Here is a 20,424-nt window from a genome sequence, read left to right as displayed (position 1 = left end):
ATCTGGTGGTACATGTTGCTGTCAGTGTCACCAAATTAGTTGGAGCTGGGTTTTCGAACTACATGGTGGGTAAAGCCTGGTGACGCGAGGTTACATGGTGGGCTGGAGAACAAACTTGCTGAGAATAAGAGACTGGGTCCCACTGTACTCAGGCACTGTTAAAAAGAATACATTAAACTAAAGACTGGGTCTCGCTGTATTACTCAGGCTGCACTACAGTGTCTATACGCAGAAGCTAGCATTCGTTTCCACGCTGCCCAGACTTCCTAATAAGGGTTATCGTTGTAACGTGAAACTTAGAGTCTAATTACTATTGACTGACTTGCTATGGGATGGGCATTTGGGCATCGTGAGTGCTCATTAGGAAGCATGTCTGCGCCGATTACTCGCGATCTCTATATACATGGGCGACCTGCGACCACAGCAGGTCAATGTATACCGAGCGATAGTCCACTGCAGGGCATCTCGAGACCCTGAGCTCATTCGATCCTCCAGTCTCAGCCTCCCAGCAACTTGGATTACAAGTGCACGCCACTGCACCCGGCGATAGAGAGCGAAACTTATTGGGCTTTTATCTTTCAGAGAAATGACTTAATCGGTTCAGATAATGTTACTATAGTGACATCTAGCGGTGATGGGAATCTTGACTTTTTTACAGGAACTCTTCAACTCTTCACATTTCTTTACCCACAAAAACATATCTCTTGAGTATCGTATGGCCTTAATGGGGACATTTTCTTTTTTTCTAAATCACTTTTTTCTTCTATTCACCTTGATATTTTCTTATTATTAATACTCCTACTTTAGTTATTTTGTTTTTTTATTATTGCCTTTTTATTGCAAATATGTTGCCTATTTTGTTTGATTCTAATTGTATTGTTATCCAATCCATACTGTTGAGAAAGCTTGATGTATAATAATTTCACTGCCTATAATGCTGCTATGGGATCTATGGGGAAAAAACACTGCAATCCATGGCAGCGGTCAGCTGACTCCAGCATGTCACCAGTGTTGCCATGTCCGCTTATTATAATCCGCTTATACTTGGGCTTGTTTTTCTGTAAAGTTACTTGTAAATATTGGTGGTGGTTGCGTTTTTTTGGGCTTGTTTCCAAAGTGTAGTTGCCTATTTGGGCTTGTTTCCTAAATGTTGTTTCACCAGTGGTTCTCAAATCTCAACATGTTCATGTCAGGGACAGGACCCCCAAATTAATATGTAATTGTCCGCATATTCTCATCTGAAAATATTTTGTGCCAGGGACCCCTGAACCAGATTTGTGTAGTTAAAATGTTTCAATTTTTTCCCCGCACTTTCCCCCCCACGTCCTTTTTCTTTAAATAGCAGATCGAGCTTGTATTTTAATTGGGCTTATTTTCGTAGACCAGGTTCCTTATTGCTATCGAAAGATCTGGCAACGCTGCATGTCACGTGGTCTGAACTGCAGTCTATCTGTACTAGTGTAACAAGCAGCAGCGAGCTCAGTCAGTACAACAGTAACAGTACAGAACCTCTACAACAACAACAACAACAACAACAACATAATAACACCTCATCATGGCCTGGACCAGGTACCAGCTGTTCCTGGCCTTCCTTATGCTCACCACGGGCTCCCTGAACACCCTGTCTGCCAAGTAAGTCTCCTATTTATCCACTTATTACAAGGTTATTAACTATACAGTAAACATTCATAACTATGTCATTGTATGGGGCTCAGAGATAGTACCATGTAGGATCATATTATTCACATGGAATCAGCTTTAACAGGCTGGCTTTATAAAGTGGAGTTTAAGAGTTCAGCATCGATTTGTCCATTTGTAGACCCACTGACCCAGGTTCCCTGGTTAGCACGTTGTAGCTAATGGATAATAGCTAATGGATAACAATGAGATTGTCCTCATTCATTCAGCATGTTGTTGTTGTTGTGTGGGATCAACATCTTATCCAATCCAGCTCTGCTGCTGATATACAAACTGTGTTTGTCAAACACTAGTGATCAAATTGGTGGCACGATCAAAGGGATTTGTACCCAATCGTCGTGTATTATTCATTCAATAGTCGTTTCTTATCTGTTTATTTGACGACTTAAAAAGTCAATTCACCTTTATCTGAATCGACGAACTGGGCTGGGCTGTGTGTGGAGGCACTGTAGTAGTTGTTATACATCTACAACGTGTTATGTTGTTGAAATGAATGTTGTTGACTGGGTAATTACAACTAATTATAAATAGCTGGATCTATCACAGTATTACACGAAACAAAAACAAAAAAAAACAGATTAAAATAGCTTTATAAATAAATGGCTTAGTCTATTGTACAATGTCTTGTCAAAAAGCATTAAGTTAAATCTAGATTAGAAGATTAGTTCAGGGTTCATTTCAGGTCCAAACCAAATCGTTCATATGCTGTGTGTGTGTGTGTGTGTGTGTGTGTGTGTGTGTGTGTGTGTGTGTGTGTGTGTGTGTGTGTGTGTGTGTGTGTGTGTGTGTGTGTGTGTATGAGAGAGAGAAAGAGAGAGATATGTCCTGGTGTAACCAGGTCATCTAAATCAGTGGTTCTCAAACTTTTTCATGTCAAGGACCCCCAAAATGATATGTATTTGGTTGCGGACCCCCCATCTCAAAAGATATTTTGTGCCAGGGATTTAAAAAAAAAAGCAGATCTACAAGCTCATAGCGCAGCACTCTGAGCTTGTAGATCTGCTATTTTTGAATAGCCAAAGTATAAAATATGGTAAAGTGGTTAAAATGATTGTGACGCTATATTAACACATTTTCCTGGGGACCCCTTGGTACCCCCCCAAGGACCCCTGGGGGTCCCCGGACCCCACTTTGAGAACCAATGATCTTAATGTCATGCCAGTGAGAGGTAGGCAGAGGGTAGAGCAGTGTGCATGTCAGCAAAACCTCTGTAAGTCACGCACTCACTTCTGTGTTCTCAACCTGTGATGTTTGTAGACTTAAGTTCTCCATGTTGAGTCACCATGCTGAATGCCATGGGTCTAGTTGCGCTTCTGCTTGAGTCTGCTTCAGTATGCACTTTTCTCACACACTATGTATTATGCAATAGATTTATTTTAAGAATAAAGGCCTAATACACTTTTATTTGGAGGGGTTAGCTACAATGTGCTGTGTCGTGCTGCTTGCACACAGTGGTGGAAAAAGTACTAAATTGTTTTACTTAAGTACAAGTGTCATGTAGAAATACTCCGGTACAAGTAAAAGTCCAAAATTATAAATTTACTTGAGTAAAAGTACAAAAGTATTGGCATCAAAATATACTTAAAGTACCAAAAGTAAAAGTACTCATTATGCAGAATGTCACAATGTTTCAAATGTATAAAAAATCTCTTGAAAATAGCTGATCTACAAGCTCGAGACGCTTTGTGAGCTTGTAGATCGGCAATTTTCAAATGGCCGAAATGTATATACGGCTGAAGTGGTTAGTGTCTTTTGTAATAATAATACAAATCTACAGTAGGCCTATGTAACTAGTAACTAGTAACTAACGTTTTCAAATAATTGTAGTGGAGTAAAAGTATAATATTCGTCTCTGAGATGTAGTGGAGTAGAAGTAAAAGTACTGAAAATTGGAAATACTCCAGTAAAGTAAAAACAGTAAAACATCTCAAAATTGTTATTAAGTACAGTACTTGAGTAAATGTACTTAGTTACTTTACACCACTGCTTGCCCAGTATGCAGTACAATACAGTCTTAGCAAAACACAGGTAACGTTTGACTGACTTCCACTATGAAACACAAACAGTGGAGTCACCTGAAACCGACCGTTTCCCTCTGATCACTGGGAAGAAAGGCTTCAAGCCGGACTCTGTTACAACATGCATGGCCTCACACACTAGCCAGGCCTTTCGGTTTCATTCGTTCCAACACGTCGGTCCTCTCGGCAAATATTATGACTGTCTGTGTGTCTAAGTGTCTGACCTTGCAATTGATTGTACCAAGTTCCAACACACAGCATATTGTCTTGTCACCGTCAGGTTAGAATAGAAACCTTGTATGTCCAAACTACTTTTCAGGAAATGGGAAAAATAACCTGTGTTCCAATGGATCCAGTGTAGTTATTATTTAGCCACAAGCTCTTGTTAATACTTTTCATTGGCAGTGGTGGCAGTACAATTTTGAGTAACTTTTTACTTTACGAGAGTATTTCCAATTTTCAATACTTTTACTTCTACTCCACTACATCTCAGAGGCAAATATTGTACTTTACTCCACTACAATTATTTGAAACTCTAGTTACTAGTTACTTTGCTGATATAAATCATTATATTATAAAACATACATTAACCACTTTAGCCTTATTTAATACCTTGGCTATTTGAAAATAGCCGATCTACAAGCTCACAACGCGTCGCATAGTGACGCGTTGTGAGCTTGTAGATCTGCTATTTTCAAACATTAGTGCTTTTACTTTTGGTACTTTAAATATATTTTGATGCCAATACTTTTGTACTTTTACTCAAGTAACATTTTGAACACAGGCCTTTGACTTGTAACAGAGTATTTTTATATTGTGGTTATAGTCCATGAGCCAGACAAGATTTCATTATCGAAAGAGTGGGCAAAACCATACCTATATTAAATTGTTCATAGGGTCAATACGAGTAAATACATATATGATAACCTCTCCACAGGAGCAGCTTTTTCATGGTTATCACACATTTTGTTATTTTTCCCATACGTACATGACAGGTGAAAAAAATTACACATTTTTAAAAAGAGTTATCATAATGAAACTTCCTGAGTTGATTACTTACATGAAGACAATGATTTATCGTATTACAAGTTTTCTGAAATTGTATATTTAAATATGCAAATTAGGCATTAGAAAAATATGACCGAACTTTCCAGAATCAACATTGGAACATTGGACAAAGCCAGAGTCAACATTCTTATTTCATTTTGTTAAGATGTTGGAGTCAAAGGTTTTTAACGAGGGAATATTCATTATCTGGCTCAATGTGGGGCTCTGGCTCATGGACTAAATGCCCAATTTGCATATTTAAATATACAATTTCAGAAAACTTGTAATACGATAAATCATTGTCTTCATGCAAGTAATCAACTCAGGAAGTTTCAGTATGATAACTATTTTTTAAATTTTGTCATTTTTTCACCTGTCATATACGTATGGGGAAAATAACAAAATGTGTGATAACCATGAAAAAGCTGCTCCTGTGGAGAGGTTATCATATATTTATTTACTCGTATTGACCCTATGAACAATTTAATATAGGTTTGGTTTTGCCCACTCTTTCGATAATCATTGCTCAATTTTGGGGCTCTGGCTCATGGACTATTAGTAGCAATACCAAAGTCAAATATCTTCTTCCACCACTGTTTATAGGTTCAATATTCATAAAAACCCACAGACACTCTTAACCACTTTCACTCTCGAAAATGTTCAAACATGTGAAAATAGCCCATCTACAGTATATAAGCGTCAGTGACATGTTGTGAGCTTGTAGATCGGCTATTTTTGCTACTTTTGTGTGACACTCTAGTATGATGAAGTATAGGACATTAATTTACTATTAATCATAACAAGTTGAAATATGGAGCTACAAGGTTTCTGCCTCGAACAGCAATGTGTCTGATCCAACATAACAAAAACACAGATGAACTTAAGACCTATAGATTATTTGGATTGATCACCTAAACACTCTCTAGTCTGGCCTCTAAGAGCAGTGGTCAAAGTAGGGTCTGTCTGGAGGAGGAGACCCCCAGGGGTCATTCCACCCCTGTAGACGTCCACGGGGGTCCCCAGCCACACATGGGCAAATGACATCATCAACATGCGACGGTTGTTGTCCCCCTTCTGTAAAAGATTGACTATTTCTAAAATAAATAAAATATTGAAGATGTTTAAAAATCATATATTAGTTATAGAGGGCAATTATAATGTATCAATGCATATTTGGCTTATTAGCCAGGGATCCTTTTAAATTGTTTCATAAATATTAAAAGTTTTGCACTTTTCCCCATGTTTCTTTTCTTCAAATAGCAGATCTACAAGCTCACAATGCGTCGCAAATTCACTTTAAATTATTACAAACAAACAATAAAACAAATAATGGCTATTCTAACAATTTGTTTCAATAATCTATTTCACATGTATGTATGTATGACATTTAGACCAGTGGTTTCTCAAATTGGGGGTCCAGGGACCCTCAGGGTTCCTTGAGGAGGGGTCACCAAACTGACCCTTACAGGTCTGTAACTCTGAGAGTCTAACAAATGGAACCAAATTGACCCCATTTGTACGCTCTCAGAGTTACGGGGGTCCTCGAAATGAGAACGTTTGAGTACCACTGATTTAGATGATTTAATTTAATCCATTAAGACCGGGAACGCATCTGTGTCATTTTCAGATTTCTTTGGTTATTAGAAAAATTGCAGATCTACAAGCTCATAGTGCGGCACCGAGTGTCGCGCTATGAGCTTAAATAGTCTAAATCCTAACAGTTTTCTGAAAAGCGTATGTTGCTATAATATCAGTGGTTCTCAAACCTTTTTCATGTCAAGGGCCCACAAAATTATATGTATTTGGCCACGGACCCCCATCTCAAAATATTTTGTTCCAGGGACCCCCAGAAGCAAAGATTTGATTTAAAATGTATATATATATAAAGATTTGCACAAATTTTCACGATTTTTTTTTCAAAAATAGCAGATCTACAAGCTCATAGCGCTATGAGCTTGTATATCTATCTGCTATTTTCGAAAGAAAACTAAAGTGACACAGATGAGAGACTGCTATGTGACGTGAATAAAAGCCCTGAGCCTAGAGTATTGTTGAATGTGTCAGCAAAGTGCTGTCATCACTTTTTTTTCTTGACTTGTCGGGTGACTCAGACAGAAGACTCACGTGCCAGTCATGCTTTTTACAAACCGGTCTGCCTATTATAAAAGTCAATAGAACATGTACTGTACAGAGGACATTGATTAACTTGGGCGACAGTACCACTGACTGTATATTCTTCTATTGTACAGGAGGTGAATCATTGTGTAAAATAACCCTTGTATAATATAAGCCATATACTTTGTTGTCCGGGGTCTCCCCCAGCAGGGGTCTGTATTTGGCTCCCTCCCTTTCCCCACTGTACACCAAACCTCTTTGGCGAAAATAGCCGATCTACAAGCTCTCAAAATGCTATTTGATGAAGGTTTGCTGAAGCTATTATGACGTGCCCTGAATCGGGACACTAGGGTTCACATGGTTAAGTCTGTCTTGGATGTTCTTATCTCTCGTCCAACATTTTAATCCAAACCATTTCAATGATGTCTTGTTTGTCTCAATAGATGGGCTGACATAATGAAAGCTCCGGGTTGCAACGGCGACAAGGAACATTTATTCACTCACCCGTTTGTACAGGTAAGGTAACATTACCACCACCACTGAAAACCAATATAAACCACTACTTTCTTATATATTGACACAAAAAAAATTATTAATCTTTTATACTTGACAAATTGATTTGTCTATTTAACCACTTGAGCCCTGTTTCATGTACTTTGTACAACAATATAGCCAAAAATAGTGAAAATAGGAGATCTCCAAGCTCACAATGCATCGCAATGCGTTGCAATGACGTAGATCTGCTATTTTCACTATTTTGAAATGTTTTTTTAAAACAAAAGCCAAAACAAAAGCCCGAAAGTGATTATTTTATTTAAAAAATCAATTATTATTTATGAACAAATTATATTATCCTCTCTGTTGGGTGGAAACCTCATGTGTCCAAACTGTCTTTTCAGGATTTAAATACAAACATAGCAAAAGTAGCCGATCTACACGCAAGCTCAAAACGTGTCTAGCTGGTTTATCTTCTACTTTTGATCCTTTTGTGCGACGCTGTAGTATGATCAAGTAGGGCGTTAATTCACGAAAAATACACTAAAGGTTAGAATATGGAGATGACAGGTTTCTCACGCTACATATATGTATATTTTTTCAATTAACTGTGGCACACCTAACTGGCATGTTCCCCGTGGCAGGCGGTGGGCATGTTCCTGGGCGAGTTCAGCTGTCTGGCGGTGTTCTACATCCTGCTGTGCCATGACAGACGCTCTCCAGTGCCCAAGATCAACCCGGGTCAGACCTTCAGCCCTTTCCTCTTCCTGGCCCCTGCTCTGTGTGACATGACTGGAACCTCCCTCATGTATGTTGGTAAGTGAATTATGCGGCTTTTCTTTCTTTCTCTCTCTCTCTGTCATCTGGACCAGTGGTTTTCAACCCATTATTTATCCGTCATTTGAGCCACGGACCACCGTTTGATGAGATTTAGCCTCTCAGACCCAAAAAGTAGAATATTTTGTTTTCGTTGGATACGATTTTGTCCACAATTCTTGGTGTATTGATGTTGGTACCATAGGAGAGATAACAGGCAAATGTTGATCAAAATAAAAATTCTTTAATTAAGTAATGCAGATGTTTAACAATAATTTAACTCTTGAGGAGGGGGGGGTCGTCTGTCTACAGGGAAACTGGTACTAGCTCCTCTTTAGGCCTCCAGAAAGATGAGTTTTTAGGGCTGTTTTGAATGGGCCCAGCGAACTGCATTTTTTGAGGGATGGGGTTAGACTATTCCATTCCTTGGTGGCTGTGCTATAGAAGGAGAATTTGCCCATGTTTGTTTTATGGGTGGGTGGTACCAGATTGTTGTTTACGCTCCCTCTAGTTTTGTGACTGTGGGTGTCACTAACTTTTTCGAGGTAATTATACAGATATGCGGGTATAGGGGGCATTTCGGGCAAATCTGCATTTACAATTTTGAAGACCAGTCCCATTTTTAGAGGTTTAACCCTGTCTTCCACCCTGAGCCTTGAGCCACCCTGAGCCACTTGAGTAAAAGAACGTGCATCTTCTTCCACCGCTGTTCTCGTGGATTAAAGTTCTCAGTCGCCACGACTGATTTCAGTCTTTTGTTTTCCATAGAAGCCAGCATGTCTTCTATGGAAGCATGTCATGCACCGAAAATAGCTATTTTCGTATGTTTAGAAGCAGTTTCCATAAAACCCTAATGCAGTGGTTCTCAAACTTTTTCATGTCAAGGACCCCCACTTGACACTTATTTAGCCCGCGGACACCCATTTGAAAATATTTGCCAGGGACCCCCATAAGAGAAGATCTTTACGGCTCTAGCAGTGATTCTCAACCATTTTAATGTCAAGGACCCCCAGTTTGACATGAGGCTACGGACCCCCATTTAATGGCATTTCTATCTCTGGGACCCCAATTTATATTGTAAAATTAATGTTAATTTAACTCTGAGAGTGTACAAATGGAACCAAATGGACCTGTTTGGTTCCATTTGTACACTCTCTGAGTTACAGACCCATAAGGGTCCATTTGGTTCCTAAACCTAACTATCTATCATTTAGCTGGGGACCCTCTGGAACCCCCTCAAGGACCCCTGGGGAACCAATGCCCTAATGGTCTCGGAAATGTCATAAAAGTGAGATTTTAACTTTAGCTTGAATCCCTTGTGTTCTCTATAATAGCCCTCAACATGACGAGCGCCTCCAGCTTCCAGATGCTGCGCGGGGCGGTGATCATCTTCACCGGCCTGCTGTCCGTGGCCTTCCTGGGACGCCGCCTGCAGCCCAGCCAGTGGATCGGCATCCTCATCACCATCTTGGGCCTGGTGGTGGTGGGAGCGTCCGACTTCGTCGGCGGCCACAAGGGCGAAGACGACCACAAACTCAGTGACGTCATAACCGGTAAGAGGGTGTGAGTGTGCGTGCGCGTGCGCGTGCGTGTGCGTGTGTGTGTGTGTGTGTGTGTGTGTGTGTGTGTGTGGTGGGTTCACGTGGTAGTCTCTCGTTACCAGACTGTTGCCTCCCACAAATTTCAAATGTTTCCGGCATACAGTCTGGGACTCGGAAGCTCTGATCATGATTAGAATATAAACCGGATGTGGAGCCTCCTCTCCATTTCCGTTTCGTCTTTACAGTCGCGCAATTTATCCTAATATAAATACAAATCATCTAAGTATACATAGCTTGCTGCTTAGCAGAAATGGAAATGAAAAAGTGAAGTGTAAAGATATTTTAAAATATATTTTCGTGAACGGAAGTGCCAGTTTCCTCTCTCGGATTTTGGGAGTTGTAGTTCCAGACTCTATATAGCATTCAGAGATTGTGGAATAGTTGTCTGGCTACGCGAGACTATTCACGTGGTTTCATGTGGGAATGCCATCTTGGATACTGTCATTTTTTAATAGCCAACTTATGAATGGGAATACCAAAATGCTCGCCCCAAAACACTGTCATCCCGGGGCAAATCCGGCGGTATTCACCTGATATTCCTAAACGTAAACTATGCCTAAACCTAACCTTATTCCTAAACGTAACCTCAGTAAAACATATACAAGAATACAAGAACCGCTGGTCTGCGGAAAAAATGGGGGCGAGCGTGTTTTGGGGGCGAGTCTTCCGGTCATGGATAAAGTGGTTAAAATGATTGTGATACCCCCCCCCCCACATGTTGAAGGAGAGTTGAACCGAAACGTTTGCTAATTTTATTCGCCACTCACTATGAGCACAGAGCACTTTATGAGTATATAAAAATGTAAGAAATACTATGTTCTTAAGTCTCTGTCTAAGGAGTTTTCCTAAAAATGTTATGCAGCGAGCAAGTCTTTTTCTGCCAGTTTTCCTATTCATTGTTGTTTCCATCATTTCCATCATGTTCGACTGCTGTGTTTCTGTCGCCCCGTGCAGGAGACCTTCTGATCATCATGGCTCAGGTTATTGTTGCCGTGCAGATGGTCCTGGAGGAGAAGTTTGTCTCCAGACATGACGTCCATCCGCTAAAGGCCGTGGGAACTGAAGGTACAGCCAAAAAAACATCACCTGAGTTCACATTTAGGCTTTGTTCAGACCGCAGGCAACGATTTGTTTCTGAAAATATGATCTTAGATTATATTGTTGCTGTCGGGCAGAAACCTTGTATCTCCATATTTCATCTTTTTTTCATCTGCTTTCATCTTTTTTCCATAAATTAATGCCGTACTTCACTGTACAACAACAGTGTCGTGCAGAAGTAGCAAAAATAGCTGATCTACAAGCTCACAACGCAATGCATTTTGACGTGTTTCACTATGTTACGAAACATTGTGAAAGTGAAGGTGAAGTGTGTCTGTAGTGTAGATTTTATTTATATTGAAGCAATGATGTGACTAAATAATAACTACATTGGATCCACTGGAACACAGATTATTTGCGCCATTTCCCAGAAATGTGACGGTTTTGGACAGACGATATGCATATTAGCCACTTGTTGAAACCTGTAACCCCGTTCTGAGTTTCATCTCCATGTCACGAGGAGAGAAGAAACCACTAGTGAAAGTGTCTAACCGGAAGTACAGCGTTACATGTCGTCCAGCCTACTGGAACTTCCTGTTTCCCTGTACTTCCTGTACTTCTAGGTTAGACACTTTGGGACAGTGATTCTCAATCTTTTTCATTTCAAGGACCCCCAGTTTGATATGCATTAGGCCACAGACCTTCATTTTATATATACGTTTTTTATATCTGGGACCCTAAATTACACCGTAGTAGTCCTCAGGGTTTTATTTAACTCTGAGAGAGTACAAATGGATCCATTTGGTTCCATTTGTACACTCTCAGAGTTACAGGTCCGTAACTCCTCCTCAAGGATCCCCTGGGGGTCTAAGTGGGGTCTAAGGATTAAGGGGGTCTACAAAGCTTTTACTTAGTCAGAAGTTGGGACATGGGTGACTGACAAGAGTCAGTCCTGATCCTACAGTAGCAACAACAGATTTAAATCAATTAGCCTAAATTAATTGGGTATTATTCTAGTTAGTGGCCTATAATAAGATGTAAACTCACTGTCTGGCACTGGGTGATCATGCCAGCCTTGGAAAAGGGCTTAAGTGATCATGTTCCTGAAAATGAATGTTGTCCACCCCTGCCCTAAATACTCTGTTGTACAACAAATAGCGAAAATAGACGATCTGTAAGCTCACAACGTGCCACATCGCCAGGGTCACATCAACATCAACGGGCCACATCAACGTGCCACATCGCCAGGGTTTAAGGGGGTAATTGCACCTGAAGGATATTTTTTTTGTTAACATGATTTTACAGTTTTCTCTGCGCTATTTATGTGATTATTTATCTTGTTTATTGACTAGAGTTCAGGCTTACTTTGCTGACTCTGATCTCGCACTTGTAAGTCTCTCGAGATAAGAGCATCTGATAAATGATTAAATTGTAATTTCATCCAAATATAAGGCTGCTCTTTTGCTACTCTGCCACCAAAATGTGGAATGCCCTGACATCATCCATTAAAGGATGTGAAACACTGGCCTCTTTCTCTTTTTTTGTGTAATCCTTTTAGCCAATGTGTTATCGTACTTCCGTGCTTGTTTACATCTTTGACTAATAAAAGTATTCAATCGACCAATCAGTCAAATCTTCACTGCGTCCCCCACACAGGTTTCTTCGGCTTCTTCATCCTGTCGCTGCTCCTCATCCCCATGTACTTCATCCCGGCCGCCGGCTTCGGCGCCAACCCGCGGCAGGTGCTGGAGGACGCGCTGGACGCCTTCTGCCAGATCGGCCACAAGCCGCTCATCCTGCTGGCGCTGCTGGGCAACACCGTCAGCATCGCCTTCTTCAACTTCGCCGGCATCAGCGTCACCAAGGAGATCAGCGCCACCACGCGCATGGTGCTGGACAGCCTGCGCACGCTGGTCATCTGGGCGGTGAGCCTGGCGCTGGGCTGGGAGACGTTCCAGGGCCTGCAGGTGCTGGGCTTCGTGGTGCTGCTGACGGGCACGGCGCTCTACAACGGGCTGCACCGGCCGCTGCTGGCCCGCTGCTGCCCCGGCCTGGCGAGCCGGTTGGGGGCGTTGGAGGAGGAGGACGGCAGCCAGGCGGAGCGGGACAGGCTGCTGGACGAGGGCAGGGTGCAGGCCGGCGACGAGAGTTAACCCGTTTGGTTTCTCTCGAAACCTTTATACATTTTCGAAGGAACTCCAGTTTGATAATGCGTTATTAAGGCCAGTGTTTCACAGCCTGGGGTCCGTGCCCTTTGAGGGGACGGGGGAACCAAATGTTAAGGGGGCCACCAAATGTTAAGGGGGGCGGGGGTTGAGGCCTTGGGCCCTATTTTCGATGGTGCCTTACCCATTATCCCTAAACTTATTTGCCATTTTTTAACTATTTAAAAAAAAAAAATCACATTTCACGATCTACATCGACACGTTGTGAACTTGTGAGCTTGTAGATTGGCTATTTTTTTTACCCTAAAGAAGTTTAGGGTAATGGGTAAGGTACTGGCGAAAATAGGGCCTGTTGTCTATTTTAAACATGTTGCACAAAATCATGACTTCCTTTCATCCACTTTCAACATGGCATCCCTATTCTGGGCAGTCATTACATTGTCAAATATATACAGTATAGTCGAAAATATTATGAAAATTGCGAAAATAACTGATCTAAAAGCTCACAACGTGTCGCATTGCGATGCGCTGTGAGCTTGTAGGTCAGTTATTTTCACAATTCTTTGTATGAGAAGTATATAGTGTGTTTGTGTGTGCATGCGTGCGTGTATGTGTGTGGCGCGCACACGTGTGGAGGGGGTCCCAGCTTTTGTCACATTTAAGAAAGGGAGGAAATGAATTTTTTTTTTGGGGGGAATCACTGCATTAAGCCACGGACCCCCATTTGACTCATTTGTTTGTTTGTTTTTATTTCTGGGACCCTTATCTACTCATTAAAATCCTCTAATTTCACTCTGAGAGTGTTCAAATAGAACTTCTATTTGTGCATTCTCAGTGTTGCAGACACGTAAGGGTCCATTTGGGCCCCAGTTGGTCCCCGGACCTGACGTTGAGAAACAGTGAGTTAGAACACGCCCCTCTCTCTCTCTCCGCGCCCTGAGCGACCACGAACGTGTGACAGCGTCGTGGAATTGTCTTGTCCTTTAAATGTCACAGATGACCACTGATGACAGGCACTCTTTGAAATGGTTTTGTTCACGCTATCTCATTTTAACTGACACTGGAACAGACTAGTGGGGGGGTCTGAAGATTTTATTACATGCTCAATTGAAATTTATAGTAAAGGCTTAATTGAATTTATAGAAAAGACTTAAATGAATTGATAGAAATATCATTTTATCTGCCGTATTAAAAGCCATCTGGATTTTATTTTTAGAAACATCTTGGGCGATGATATTTCCTGCTCGCCAGAGACAGCAGAACTGAGTTTTATTAAAATGGCTCATGTACTATACTTGATTTTAACATATCTGGTCAAATGGTATAATTATTGTCTGGTTTTAGTCATTTTTAAATGTTGCTAATTGTATTTTTTTTTGCCAAATGGTTGGATACTGTACATTTCAAAGAACTGCTATTTTGTTTTATTTCTATTCGGTTAAAGACATTATCACATGTTCATGCTGTAAATTTTATTATGAAACAATATCATTTGTATACATTTTACTTCAGACTCACTGATAATTGTTGGTTAATATATGTGCATATATAACGTATAGTCACCATATGCCATGTATTAACCACTTCAGCCCCGGCATCCCAATTTTGGGCATGTCGTTATAGGTGAACATTTTCAAATAGCAGATCTACAAGCTCATAGGTGAACAATTTTTCTTTTGGGAAACATTTTCCAAAATGTTTTAAAATAGGGCTTAAGTGGTTAAAACAACAGAGCTAGTAATTTGCACTTCTTCGTTTACAGACTTTCGCTGGTACAACTTTAATTACCATGCACTATTATGTAACCTAGAAATGACTGTATCAGACAGACATACTGCAAGAGAAAAGGGAAATAACTGTCATTGGAATAACGTTTTTTTATGCTGACATCAGTTTTATTTCTACTCCATCGGTTTCGTTTGCAGAACATTTTTAAGTTCAAGTTAACAACGCATTGCTTCATTAACTTGAAACTCTTTACAATCACCAAGTTAGTGCCATGGAGTATGAAGTAAAGCCTTTACCATAGAGCAGCGATTCCCAGCCAGTGGTCTGGCGCCCTCTGGTGGGCCGTGAGCAAGTGGGCCCGGGGCCCAAATGATTTTCAAAACATATTATGTTGGTTCCACTGATCCAAAGCCAGAACACAATCGATTGATTGATCATTAAAATTGGACATGCTCTGAAAATGCACAGGCGGCCCACCCACCTGACCACTTAACACGGCAGCCGTGTTAAGATTCTCAAGAGGGCCCCGATCCAGAGAAGGTTGGGAATGGCTGCGATCGACAATGCTGACTGCTGTGTGCCATGAGCTGCACTGAGTGGATGTAATGATTCTTCCTTTTATAGAAAATACATTTCTTAAAGAATCCAAACCGTCTTGTCACAGTGTTTCATGTCACATCTTAGAAGAATAGAACAAACAGATTGGTCATGAATGTATTGTTTCAGCTTCTTCCTGCCACAAAATCGATAATAGCTATGAACTTACAAATAGGATCTCAAAATAGATATCTTAAAGTTAGCTTTGAAGCAACACTCTAAGCTAAGGCTATGGTTGACATTAGCTATGTTGAATTCATAGACAGTAAAAAGAATGGACAGCGTTACACCACCAGACTGGTCTACAGACCGTAAATGAAGCCTATTTTTCAGCTATTTCAAATCCGCCATCTTTCTATATCGCGCCATGTCCTGCGCAACCGGAAATGAATGCTATTGGTTGGGTAGCTTGTCAATCAAGAGCGGGGGCGGGGAATGAATGCTATTGGTTGTGTAGCTTGTCAATCAAATCATCCCGCCCCTCCTAGAGCATACCCTATCAATTTTAAAATAAATGGGAGCATAATTTACCAAAACGCGTATCATGGTGATTGAAGGAAGACTTTAAACTAGCGACTGAAAGCATATAGTATTTATGACAATGTTATAAAGAAAAACATCACATGGATGCACCTGGGACGTATCATCAGTGTTGTAGCCTGGGGTCGACGGGTGTTTCGGGTCTCGCAACAACATACACCCTCGCCCAGGTGACCCAGCCAGGGTTGATCAAGCCCCGACTTACGTCCCAGTAGCTACCCACGGTCAGTCCTCTTAGGGAAAGACAGGGCCACTCAATCCACTTCTCCGGAACTACTCTGCCGGGACTGAGGGAGAGGAGAGGCTCTGGCACGTGGAGGGACTAGGCTCTGTGGGTGGCCTCCTGGCCGGGCTCCTCCTTCGTCTCACCAGGTCCAGGACCTGAGCGTTGCACCAGACTCAACCCGTTCCAAACATTTCCTTCTGGCGTGATGGTTTCTTGGGCCATGGTGGTACTGCAGGCTCCACTTGCGTCTTGCTTGAATGGCCCTCCTATGTTTATTAAGGTAATAAAAACAAGTCTAAAGTTCGGCAAAAACCCACCCACTTGCATTGAGAGTTATTTCTTCTGACACCAGCAGGGAGGGGTAAAACAGCGAAACTACAGGCCATTCATATGAACTGTCACTTCCTATATAGACTCAATTTCAAAGGCGGATGCTGGGCCCTTGGTTGAATTGAGCACCAGTCAGGTGTCTATTATCATCCAATGCAGGTGTCTATTGTCACCCAATGCAGGTGTCTATTGTCACCCAATGCAGGTGCCTATTGTCACCCATAGGTGCCTATTGTCACCCAGTGAAGGTGTCTACTGTCACCCAGTGCAGGTGTCTCGTGTGCATGCACATTTTCACGCCAATCGGTCCAATGCCGGAGATTATCTGTACACGGGAGCTTTAGCCGTCCGGCCTGGTGGAGACAATAAAAGCAAATTAAAAATGTTTTCGCTATTATGAGCTCAATCCCACGGTATGCATCACATACAGGGTTACCAGATCTGCTTATTATAATTTCCCTGCAAGATTTTATTTGAAAATCGCCGATCTACAAGCTCACAAGGCGTCGCATCGCGACGCGTTGTGAGCTTGTAGATCTGCTATTTTCAAATAGCTGATGTATATGTTAAAGTGCTCATGTGGCCCATAGTCGCTTCTTTTGGGCTGGTTTTCCTAGACCTGGTTGCTTGTTTCTCTCACAGAATCTGGCAACACTGATCACATAACCATATGGGAAGCGGTTATTGTCCAACCCTAGCTCTGGTCCATAGCGTTAGAAGGAGTTCTCCCGCTATGGACCAGAGGTAGTCCAACCCTAGGCGTTGGCGCGAGCTTGTCGCCCTGCATTTTGTTCCAGTACTGCAGCAGCTCACTGGGATAAACCCTGTGGACTGTGACCATGTTGTTGTACTTGAATCTGGAGTAGGGCCATCCCCATGAGTTGAACAGCCCGTTGGGCGAAGGTGTGGGCTTGATCCCTAGCTTGGCCAGGCAGACTCCCACGTACACATCCTCAAAACGCAGGAGGGGAATGCTCAGAGAAGCTCGGTACATTTCCGTCGCCATGTCTCCGGAGAACACATAACCTGGCCCGGAGCAGTAGGTGGGGTACACGTCGCTTGGGTACTCTTCTGGGGGCATGTAATACTTTCTATACCGAATACCTTTGTCTCGGATTGGCCTAATGCCCCTCATGATGAAGCCCGTAATGTAGTTTGTCTTGGGCTTCAGTTCAGGTCTCAGCAGCTTGTGGATGAGGTAATCGGTGTTGACAAGCACGTCACTGTCAACTTTCATAACATAGCTGGCCCGTGGGCAATGCGTGGCCACCCAATTCATCCCCATCAGTACCTTAATAGTCAGGTTGTGGTACGTATCCAAAAAATCCTGCTGAAGGATATCGTGGTGCCTCTGGCTCTCAGACTCCAGGGTCTTCTGCTGTAGGCGTCCCAGCTCGCCTTCCTTCACCCCCAACAGGAACAGCCGGATGATCCCTAGGCCTGGAGCGAGGCCCTCATTGCCCCACGTCTGCCGTATGGCATTCCGTTCCTCTACTTGATCAGCCTCGGTGAGTATCAGAAACACTAGGAATGGTGGTGGCCCTCCCTCTGGACATTTGCTTGACTCATCGATGATGTAATGGAACGGCCCGGGAGTTAGTGACTCCTGGGTGACCCCTGGGAGGCCACCTGGGTGGTCACCCTCTTCACTTGGCTTGCCATTACCTAAGGCCAGAAATCCCAGGAACGGGAGGAGAAACAGAAGTTCAGCGATGTGCTTAGAGTAGTGGCGTCCCTTCCACTGCATGGCGCCTGGTGGCTGCCACTTGCACTGCAGTCACGCTGGTGAGAGATTATCTGCCCTGTGAACTTCAAAGAGATGTGGCTTCACGTCTAGCAGCCGAAGCTGAGGTATGGATCTGGATAAGTCTTGTATGGTAAGGAGAAAACGCTATCAAAATCCATAAAGTGACAAATCTGGTTCTGGCTTCTCTCTGGCTTCTCTGAGACGGCGGGTCTTTAGATACAGTCTGACGAGTATGTCATGTTATCCCCGATGATGTCATGATGAGTCAGCCAATCCATATCAAGCCCCCAGGACCGAGGACAAGTCTCCTGCTCTGCAACTGCAAGTTTGGGCACAAAACATGAACGAGTGAAAAAGGTTCGATCGACTCAGGGGCTTTTGCTGGTTCACAAGTTAATTTGTCAGTGTGTGTCTTTGAGTTATGTTTGTATTAGTATAGGGTCAAGTGTGGCATTGTTAGTCTAGTGTTGTGCTTGCTTATGACGTTGTCGTGTATGGTTTTGAGTTTTGAGTTCCAGACTTTGGGTCCTGTATTGTCACCCAGTGCAGGTGCCCAGTGTTGCTATGCTCATTTGGGATGTGCTTGCACTGTATTTTAATGACGTGACGCGCACGTCGCTTAACACCTACACTATAGGTCACACAATGGACAATTGATATGCATCTAGGCTCATTCCTATGTTAATGTACCTGGTGTGAGTCGGGAGCCTTTGTAAACTTTGTTGAGGTGTGAATTTAAAGTAGTTTTAAATCTATGCGTGTGCCTGCGCGTGCTCCTGGTCAAATAGGTTCCTGCACGCTGTGGAAGGCCGTCCCATGAGCATTGCACCCCTGCAGGTGCCTATTGTCACCCATTGCATCTGCCTATTGTCGCCCATAAGTGCCTATTGTCACCCAGTGCAGGTGTCTATTGTCACTGGGGTTGGGATACGGAACCGGATAACGTTAAGGAACCAGAATCGGTTCCAACAATCGGTTTGCTGTCAGAACTGGCATGTGGACATCAGGGCTGCAATACTAAACTACAATAATATGTAGGGCCTATGCAATACTCTATGTTTAGAAAGAAATATAATGAAGGGAAGGGCAAAACTATATATTTGTTTTTTTTCAAATATATAGGAATCATTAAAGGGAACTGTTAAGGAATCGGACCGTTAATAGGTAATCGTTAAGGAACCAAAATCCTTAAACTAAAGGATCCCAAAACCCTAATTGTCACCCAGTGCAGGTGCCTATTGTCACAAGTGCAGGTGTCCATTGTCACCCATCTCCAGCCAACCAGCTGACACTTGTTTGTCCTTCCTGTCAAATGGCCCCCAACAAGCCTTAATGACCTGGAGTGGTCTTTAATGGAGGTCAAAGTTTAAGCCCAGGGATCACACCATGAACCCTAAGGATCTACAGTATACAAAACAGAATCCTGAGTGTCCATCTAACTCTGAGAGAGCACAAATGGACCCCATCTGTACACTCTCTGGATTTTTGTAGTTTGTACAGCACTACCATCTGGATTAATAACCTTTAAGTCAATTATATCAAATATGATTTTAAAATGTTTTCATCTAGGACTAATAGTGTCAACTATCTTAAATAGTCTAGAAGTGGTATTGGCTTATGTGAGTATAGGGTCTGTATTTTGGGGAAATATTATGCAGGCACTCTATCTATCTATCTATCTATCTATCTATCTATCTCTATCTCTATCTCTCTCTCTCTCTCTCTCTCTCTCTCTCTCTCTCTCTCTCTCTCTCTCTCTCTCTCTCTCTCTCTCTCTCTCTCTCTCTCTCTCTGATAAATAACAAGATGTTCCACAATTACTTGGCCCAAGTCATTCCTGCTATTACCCCCTACCTCCTCTGCCTCCTGCATTCTTACCACAAACAGCCTAACATGTTAACTTTAAGATGAGGGCAAAATGAAGCCAGGAGCCAGTTTATTTAATTATCACATTCATTGGAAATAGGGGGAAACAATTAGCCTGACTCTGTACAAATCAAGCTGACAAAAGCTTATGAAACGAATACATCTCAGTTTTGTAGCTATAATCTGCACAAAATGTCAAATTGTTTGCAACGCAGCTACAAGATTAACGACATCACTGCATCAGGTGAAAAGTGACTGATGGCAACCAGCTAGTTTTAATTATAATATAATTATAAATAATTATGATAGTGAAAGTATTATTATTATTATTTGTCAAATGTTCTTCTTGATACCATGTTACCATGGTAACACTGACCTGACATGACACTGACTAGAC

At 42.2% G+C, this 20,424-nt stretch overlaps 2 protein-coding genes across 2 annotated transcripts; one reads left to right on the top strand and one right to left on the bottom strand.

Annotated features, from left to right (window-relative positions):
• The first annotated feature begins 1,480 nt into the window (after positions 1-1,480).
• Positions 1,481-15,359, top strand: slc35f6 (solute carrier family 35 member F6). Its single transcript, XM_080454149.1, has 6 exons — positions 1,481-1,632; positions 7,322-7,394; positions 8,018-8,189; positions 9,524-9,742; positions 10,745-10,855; positions 12,485-15,359. Exons 1-6 carry the CDS (start codon positions 1,556-1,558, stop codon positions 12,979-12,981), a joined length of 1,149 nt encoding a protein of 382 aa, XP_080310275.1. The 5' UTR covers positions 1,481-1,555; the 3' UTR covers positions 12,982-15,359.
• Positions 15,360-17,108: 1,749 nt separating this feature from the next.
• Positions 17,109-18,161, bottom strand: LOC308102791 (beta-1,3-galactosyltransferase 2-like; the record flags this gene model as incomplete). The annotated part of the gene is made up of 1 exon (XM_080452646.1): positions 17,109-18,161. The coding sequence occupies one exon, from the start codon at positions 18,159-18,161 to the stop codon at positions 17,109-17,111; it is 1,053 nt and encodes a 350-aa protein (XP_080308772.1).
• Between the last annotated feature and the right edge of the window lie 2,263 nt (positions 18,162-20,424).

Source organism: Gymnoscopelus braueri (assembly GCF_963280865.1).
Source record: "Gymnoscopelus braueri genome assembly, chromosome: 16".
Lineage (NCBI taxonomy): Eukaryota > Metazoa > Chordata > Actinopteri > Myctophiformes > Myctophidae > Gymnoscopelus > Gymnoscopelus braueri.
This window is presented reverse-complemented; position numbering and strand designations above follow the sequence as displayed.